Source organism: Rhinolophus sinicus, linkage group LG01 (assembly GCF_036562045.2).
Source record: "Rhinolophus sinicus isolate RSC01 linkage group LG01, ASM3656204v1, whole genome shotgun sequence".
Classification (NCBI taxonomy): Eukaryota; Metazoa; Chordata; class Mammalia; order Chiroptera; family Rhinolophidae; genus Rhinolophus; species Rhinolophus sinicus.
This window is the reverse complement of record NC_133751.1, coordinates 61,455,875-61,464,356: the sequence shown is the minus strand read 5'-3', so window position 1 is coordinate 61,464,356 and position 8,482 is coordinate 61,455,875. Positions and strand designations below refer to the sequence as shown.

At 42.5% G+C, this 8,482-nt stretch overlaps 2 protein-coding genes across 2 annotated transcripts in view; both read left to right on the top strand.

The window, feature by feature from the left end:
* FAM162A (family with sequence similarity 162 member A) overlaps positions 1–8,482 on the top strand; it is a 159,380-nt gene that overhangs the window by 129,274 nt on the left and 21,624 nt on the right. The window lies entirely within an intron of this gene.
* Positions 35–8,453, top strand: DTX3L (deltex E3 ubiquitin ligase 3L). The gene is made up of 5 exons (XM_019714024.2): positions 35–224; positions 1,295–1,506; positions 3,426–4,964; positions 5,364–5,581; positions 6,453–8,453. Exons 1-5 carry the CDS (start codon positions 35–37, stop codon positions 6,520–6,522), a joined length of 2,229 nt encoding a protein of 742 aa, XP_019569583.2. The 3' UTR covers positions 6,523–8,453.

The following is an 8,482-nucleotide window of genomic DNA, read 5'->3' as shown; positions in this document are numbered from 1 at the left end:
CCGGAGCCGCTGCGCCAGCTCGACACCGAGAGCCATGGACTCGAACCGCCGCCCGCCGTCCCCGCTGCTCGTGCGGGTGTCCGAGCCGTATCTCCAGCTACCTCTACACCGGAAGCTGGAGCGCTACTTCCAGAGCCGACTCTCCGGCGGCGGGGAGTGCACCGTCCGACCCGTGGGCCCCAACCGTCCGGGCAGCTTCGTGGTGCAGTTCTTGGAAAGGGCAGGTGAGCCGCGGGCCGGGCTAGGGGTGCAAAAGCCGTCCCTGCGGCCCAGCCTCGCGGGATTCCAGGCAAACCCAGTGTGAGCTGACCTCGGAGAGAGGGCGGGAGAAAGTATGGCACCTGTTTGATGGGGCACGGGAACCGCGGGCTCTTGCTTAAGAGACGCAGCCTGCAGCCACCGGGATGGAGTCCAGAGGTGCCCAGTCTGGGATCTTGGTCTGACAGCGCCGCCTTCAAGTTCACGCTTTCCAGTATCCTCGTCCTGCCGCATAGTATTTCTCAGCTCTCAAAAAACCACCTTTCCCTACCCCAGACGTTTGTCACCCCGTGCCCTTTAAGTTTTCCACGTTTATGTTTTAAATAATTATTCCTTTGATTTATTTTTGAGGATTACAAAAGTAATATATGCGCACTATAGAAAAGAGAAAAAGAAGAAAACCACCTGGAAATAAACAATGTGAACATTTTCGTATATTTCTTCCAGGCTTATTCTATGAACGTCAGTAAACACATATGTATATTTACAAAATTCGGAGTCTGCACTGTTGATTCCCTACTTTTCTCAATCCACTTTATGTGTTGAATATTATTCCACATCATTGAAATGGGAAACCGAGACAGTTTCAGAGACATGACTTTTAATGAGTGGACGATGTTCCATTATCATTGAGATTTCATTTCTACAGTAAAACTTAAGCTGCCCGCTTGAGAGTTTTGAATAGCTCTCTCACACCCCCTATTACCAACCCACCATCCCAGGATGCTGGGGCACGCTACAGATGCATGAATACCCTGTTTCCCCGAAAATAAGACCTAGCCAGACAAACAGCTCTAATGCATCTTTTGGAGCAAAAATTAATATAAGACCTGGTATTATATTATATAACACCCGGTCTTATACCCGGTCTTATAATAAAATAAGACAGGGTCTTAATATTAATTTTTGCTCCAAAAGACACATTAGAGCTGATTATCTGGCTAGGTCTTATTTTCAGGGAAACACGGTAAGAGGATTTTTTGAAATCACTTATATGCCTATGTGTATGTGTGTGTGTTTAATTTCTCCACTGAAGCTAAGGAGGGAGTGTTGAAAAATGAAAAGCACCAAATTGTGGTTGACGGCAATCCTGTGCCTATTTCCCTGGTACCCACTGAAAATCCAATAGAGAAAAATAGGAGACCCAGAATGTCTTCGCTGACACAGTCACAAGAAGGGGTGAGGTTTGATGAGAAGCATCCACCTGAAGAACATATTCCTAATGCTGTGGATTCCTGTGGCCAAAAGGTGAGTATTGAAAGAAAGAGCTGGGTATGTGCTTCCAACTTGCTCTGCAGTCACCATACCTTTCATTATTGGCCCAACAGTTATTGTCCTGAGTACTTACTATGAGCCAGGCGCTGTTTTAGGCACTGGAACACACAGAGATGAACACAACAGGTCCCTGCTGGGCGAGGGGGAGGTACAAAGAAGGACCATAAACAAATAAACGAAATAAATAAAACAATTTCAGAAAGTGGTATGTGCCGTACAGATTGACAGGGCCAGGGCCAGGAAGGGGAAGGGTGGCACTACTTATGACTAAAGTCAGAGACAACTTCTCTGAGATGACAAATTTGGCCTGAGGGTTGAATGATGAGAAGGAGCCAGCCAAGCAAAGAGTCATTTGACAAATCATTATCAACTGTCTACTGAGTGCCAGGCACTATTACAGGAGCTGGGGACACAGCCAGGAACACAGCAGACCCTGCCCTCAGGGACCTCCCATTCTAGTGAGGGAAACAGACACCAACAGCTAACAAATAGATTTATAATAACATGTCTGCCAGTGAAAGTGCTAAGAAGAATAAAGCTGGATAAGTGGCAGACAGTGACAGAACCACTACTTTAAATAGGGTATCAAGTAAAGCCTCTCTAATGAAGTCGCATCTGAGTTGAGACATGAGTGAAGTAAGGAAGCTAGCTAGCTAAGTGGATTTCTGAGGGAAGAATGTTGTCGGTGGAGGGAAACCCTAGTGCAAAGGCCCCAAGACAGGAGCTTAAATCCTGAGCCCCAGGAGCTTCAAGGAGAGAAGCCAGTGTGGCTGGAGGGTAGTGAGCAAGGGAGAGAGTGATAGGAGAGGAACTTGGAAAGGTATCCAGAAGAGTCTGATCTTTGGGGATGAAGTTCTCTCACTGAAACCTTTGGGCAAGGCGAGAAAGCAGTTATGTGGGACCAAGTTCAAAGACTAGATTTTAATTTAAATGCTAGGGGATTATCAGATGGTGCTGAGCCAGGGGAGTGGAGTGGTCTGATGTGCGTCTCTAAAGGATCAGTTTGGCTGCTGTGTGGAGAACTGAATGTAGGCAGGGGCTAGAGTGGAGGAAGGTCAGGGTCCAATTAGGAGGGTTGCAGTGGGCCAGGTGCAAGATGATAAGACCTTGGACTCTGGGTGGTCTGGATGGAGGTTTAAGAAGTGACTGGATTGAGGAAACATTTGAAGGAAGACCTGGAAGAAGGATGGTGCATACAGAGGAAATGGCATGTGCAAAGATCTTGAGAAGAAACAAAATATTAGAAATCTTGCTTTTATGTTACATTCAATGTGTCTGTCTTTTTTAGCCTGGTCTGATGTGCTTGTCTTATATTTGATCTTCCATAGGTTAGGGTTTAGAGGGCTCACCAACATTGCATGTGATTAAGTGTTTAGTTATTTATTTTTATTTTTTTTAAAGGAAGGAGTTGAAGTAAACAAAACACAGTAATAGGAAAATCATCCTCTTCAGATTTATGGCTCTCTTCCAGGCTCACAGACTCTTTAGTGAGAACCACAGCAGCTTGTCCAGAAAGAGGAAGTGCTTTCCCTGCAATCCATTCTCCAAGGTCAAACAGATAGTGGCAGCTCTAGAATATAGTCTTTTTGTCCTCAGAGCTTTTAAAAATGCTCATGCCAAAGCTCTACATTTACATCAGAATCTCTGGAGGGGTGCCTGGGGCTTGGCTTTTTTTCCTTTTTAACTCCCCAAGAGATTGATTCCAATATGCAGACAGGGCTGAGAACCTCTGGGCTTAGCATGCTACTCCTCTGTGAAAAGGATTTGAAAGAAGTCACCCTCTGCTAAGGAAGGACATATGTTTTTTTCTGTAGTCTCTAGACTATTCTCCTGAGAGGAAACTGATGGCCTGGATGTCTGAGAGATTTTATTTGTTCCTTTTAAAATTTCAGATCTTTCTTACTGTCACAGCTGACCTGAACTGTAACCTGTTCTCTAAAGAGCAGAGGGAACACATAACCACTCTCTGCCCCAATGTCAAAAAAATGGAGGGCTGTGATGGAATCGAGAAGGTGTATGGTGACTTTGAAGATATTGAAAAAATACATGGGTTCTTGAGTGAGCAACTCCTAAAAAGTGAGCGGAAACATGAATCTTCCCTTTGGGCAACAGAGAGGGAGCCAATCCATCAGCAGGGCCAGAACAGCTGTGTTTCTCCCTCTGAGCCAAAAACCAGGTCAGAAGAAAAAAGCAACCATTATAAAGTTCCCTTGCCTTTGTTTGAATACTTCACATCTATCTACCCTGAGAACATGGACTCGGTGGAGAAAAGACTTGGTATAAAAATAAAAAGTCTGGAAAGTTCAAATGAGGTCTCTATCGACTTTACCTCAAGTCAATCAGGCGACATCAGAGTAGCTCAAGAATCTTTTATCAGTGATATTCAGAAGATCATAGGAACCCAGGAGCTGCAAAGCATTGCTTTAGCAGACAGTAAGCAGGCAAATAAAATCAAACAGAAATTGAGTCACAAGTTCCCAAAGGTCTTAATAAAAGAGAATGGAAGACAATTAACGCTCGTTGGAACTCAAGATGACATTTCAGCTGCCAGATATTTTCTTGCCCCCCAAATCAATGAAAGTTTTGTTGGGGCACCTGTGGAAATACTGACTGCCGGAATAATGAATGGAATTGAGGTTGACACTGCTCGCTATACGCTTTTAGAAGCTGAATTAGCCCAGGACATATTAGAGATAGAAGAAAAGTACAACACTCAAAAGAAGATTTTGGGAAAAAAACAGAAAACCCGCATCCTGTTTGAACCTCGGCTCCAGGAGTTGGATCTGTCTGTGCATGCTTGTGCAAGTTTCATCGACGCCTATCAACATCTCTCCTGTTTGCTGATGACAGAAGTTCTCTCACTGAAACCTTTGGGCAAGGCAAGAAAGCAGTTATATGGGACCAAGTTCAGTGATGACTTTAAAAAAAGGCATCCACATGTACACTTGATGCTAAATCAAGAGTCAGTGACTTTGACTGGGTTGCCAAATCACCTTGCAAAGGCAAAGCAGTATATCTTTGAAAAAGAGGGAATGTCCCCTTTAGCAGGAGAGAAATGGAATGAGGATCATGAGACACCCATGGACGTTGATAGTAATGATTCAGAAACAGCTTTGCGAGTGTTCCAGCACACTGCCAGTTCCGAGGCATCGGGAGTGGACAAGGAAGAGGACATGTGTATCATCTGTATGGAGCCCATTACTAACAAACTCGTGCTACCGAAGTGCAAGCACAAATTCTGCAGACCTTGTATCGACAAAGCCATGACGTATAAGCCAGTCTGTCCTGTGTGCCAGACTTTCTACGGTGTCCAGAAAGGGAATCAGCCAGAGGGAACCATGAATGCCACTTTCATGACCAGGTCACTTCCAGGTTACGAACGCTATGGCACCATCGTGATTCTTTATGATATGAAAGGAGGCACACAAACAGTAAGTGTTTCTGAGGTCCGTGGGTTTCTTTCCCGTGTGTGAGGATTACCAGAGCAAAAGAGACTATTCTGTTACCAGTTAGACAGTGGCTTCCCAGTTGACTTCTTTCCAAATACTGATAAAGGTAACAATGTTTGTGTATAACTTAGGTATCTTTTGTGTCTGTTAAAGCAGAGAAAGGGTGGGTGGTGATTATATATTAGGGTGGGAAGAGGCAGAAAGGTGGATGGTGTTCCCAGCATGAATTTGGGGAAAGAGAAATATGAATTATTGGGAATATGAGCAAACCTTCAATATTTTGTTTATTTTTTCTATCTGCAAATGAACACATCTATCTGTATAGTGAACTTCAGACAGGGGAGGAGTGTTTCCATGTGACATTTTCTTGTCTTCATACAGGAAAAGCACCCAAACCCAGGAAGGAGATATTTGGGAATACAGCGAACTGCCTTCTTGCCTGATAATGAGGAAGGAAGGGAGGTTTTGAGATTACTTCGTAGGGCCTTTGAACAAAAGCTGATTTTCACAGTGGGAGACTCTCGAGCTTCAGGAGCATCAGATGTCATTACATGGAATGATATCCACCACAAAACGAACATGTATGGGGGACCAGATAGGTGAGAACCTTTTGAAACATAATGGTTGCTAAACAGAGTTTGGAGGTTGTAAGATACGGCAATTTGAGGATGTGGATATAAAGAGACTGTTTATAGCAGTGGGATTGGATCCAGTAAAGTATGTTGAGAGATGCTAATCTCACAGGCAGAAAGATTGGTTCCTATCACCTTCTACCCTCCCAACCACAAAGTATCATGCAGTTACTAAACTTTGCATCAAATGGCAGGGGTCTTCAGAATCCAAGATGAATGGTATCTAAGGTGATTTAATTCGGGGTTTCCTGTCTATTATTTAAAGGGTAGATCCTAGGAATGTTATTTACTTTGCCTTCTTTTAAGATCACCCTTTCTTCTCCTCTCTTCTCCCATCAGTCCATAGAAATCCTAAATTCATTTGGCTAATAGTACTCTAGAAAAACTCTTATTTAACGTTGTGTAATTGGAAATTACAATCCAATTATTCTTAATGAAATTCAGATAGAATACCTTAGACCCTTAGGGGAAAACATCCTGAGACTTTGGCAAATTTTCTGAATTTGAAAATCCTCCTGTAGCATATACTATATATTTCTATGTAAAATATAGAAATATATACTATACAGTATGTTTATAGATGACATGTATATATAACATGTGATAGTATAGTATGGTATAATTTTATGAGAATAAAAAGTTTTGTTGGAAGGCAGATCCAGCTGGGCTTACTCACTAGCTAAATGACTCACATCTGCCCTCTTACAAGTGATTATGTCATCTATCTGCCTTCAGGATTGCTTGTGAATGTTTGCAACACAGTGGGAAAGCCAGGGACCTACTGTGCAGATTCTTTGAAATCACGTGTGATGAAGCTAAGGGACTTTTCCTTCTGCAGGTTTGGCTACCCTGATCCCAATTATCTGAAACGTGTCAAACAGGAGCTGAAAGATAAAGGAATTGAGTAAGAAGACTGATGGAAGGACGTCTTGACCCACACTTTCAAAAAAACAGTTGAAAAAGCAGAGTAAATACCAATTTAAATCCTTATGTAGAATGACATACATAAGGTCATTTCTAAGATGTTCATCTCAAGAAGGGGTTCATGTAAGAGTAAGAATCTGTAATCTGTCATTTCTGGAATGTTACTTTTCATGGAAGATAAAAGCCCCATCGATCTGTGGGATTTTGCTGCAGAGGTATTGTGCCTCATCCTTTGTTGCGGGGCGGGGGGAGCGGGGGGGGGTGCACTGTGAGTCTGAAATCATCTTCTATGTTCTTCACTTGAAATGCTTGCTGCCAGTAGGTCCTCTTTTTATTACCATCTCTGGGGTGGCCCTTTAGTTGATTGGTTGGTTGGTTGGTTTGCCCTTTTAAGTACCCTAAAGGTAAAATCCTAGTGTGAAGGTTGGGGGAGGCTTTGGTTATGGAAAATTAAGAGACACACGTTCCCCTCCCTAATGGCCAGAAAAGTGGCCTGGAGCAGAGATTGGATAACCTTTGGGAATAAATAGCATACGGCTATTGTTTTTCATGACCCAGACCTGGTCTACAGTTGGTACTTAATATAGTTCCACAACCTGACTCAGATTGCTAATAACCCAGCAGAGGGATAGATGCTCCCTAAATCCTTAGCAGAGGCAGGAGTAAGAAGTCATTTCCAGAAGTCATTTCCACCACCGATTTGGAAAACTGCATTTCTTATGCCAACCACTTGGCCTCTGAACTCTGAACTCTGGCCAGTCCTCGCTCCTCCCATCCTTGTAATCTGCTATATGGGGTGCACTTACCAGTCATAGTAATACTACACATTTCTGAACATTTTGTTTCCTCTGTACTTTTGAGTATATCCCACTTCCAGTTTTAGTATACATAATCTAACTATAGTTTCCCATGACTATCATTTTCTCAGTAACTGAAGCCCCCCACCACAGGAGTAGTTTATCCATCCTTTTACTAAGTCCCACTAAGTCATGTTTCCTCCCCTGAAATCCTTCTCCTCAATACTCTCTGGACAGAAAAGGCAAGAGTTGAGCCTACTATAAGGAATATATGACATGTCAAAATTTACTTTTAAATGGTTCTCCAAGCCAGAAGAAAGAGTAGCAAATTATCTGGTTATCCATGCCCCAATCTCTCTCCAAGAGTGATGAAAGAGATGTCCTTTTATTTTCCTAAAGATACACATGTACACTCATATCCATTTTTGGTCAGAGGGTTAATACTTATTGTGGATTTATTTTGTCTCCTTTATAAGAGCTTTATATCTGTTTGATTGAATCTGTTAGTATCCCCATTTTATAACTGAGAAAACTGATGCACAGAGAGGATACCTTGATAAAAGTCACATAGTTACTGCGTAGACATGCTGGGATTTGAAGGAGACAGTCAGGCAACAAGGCTTCTGCACCGCAGAGCTATACTGTCTCCTGCAGGGGTTCTTCTCCATGGAACAGGCTGAGGAATTCCCGTTATTCTGCGCTTGTCTCAGAAATGGATTATAGCACTCACAGCAGATTTCCTCTGAAGAAATCCTATTTGAAGAATTTAAAACTCAGAATTTTTTCCTTTGTCCAGAAAGTTAAGGGAGCTTAAACTAAATGATAAGTCTTTTTTTTAAAAAAATCAGTTCATACATTTAGTTTTTGGTGATCAATAAAGTCTTTACCACTATGATTATTGTTTTGTATCTACTAATCTTTTCACTAAACTTGCTTCAAAAAAGCCCAAAAGTTTGGTTCCTGGTAAGGTATGGATCCTTGATTGCAATGTAGTGTGTGCATAGACAGTTTAATGGTGTGAGTGCTAAGTGAGCCTTTGGATTGCTGCTTTTGCTCTGTAGAAGGTATTATCATCTATATCTGCTTTAAATAAAGTTATATCCATGCTAGGAACAGAATGTCTGCATTCTTTCTCCACTCCTTTCTT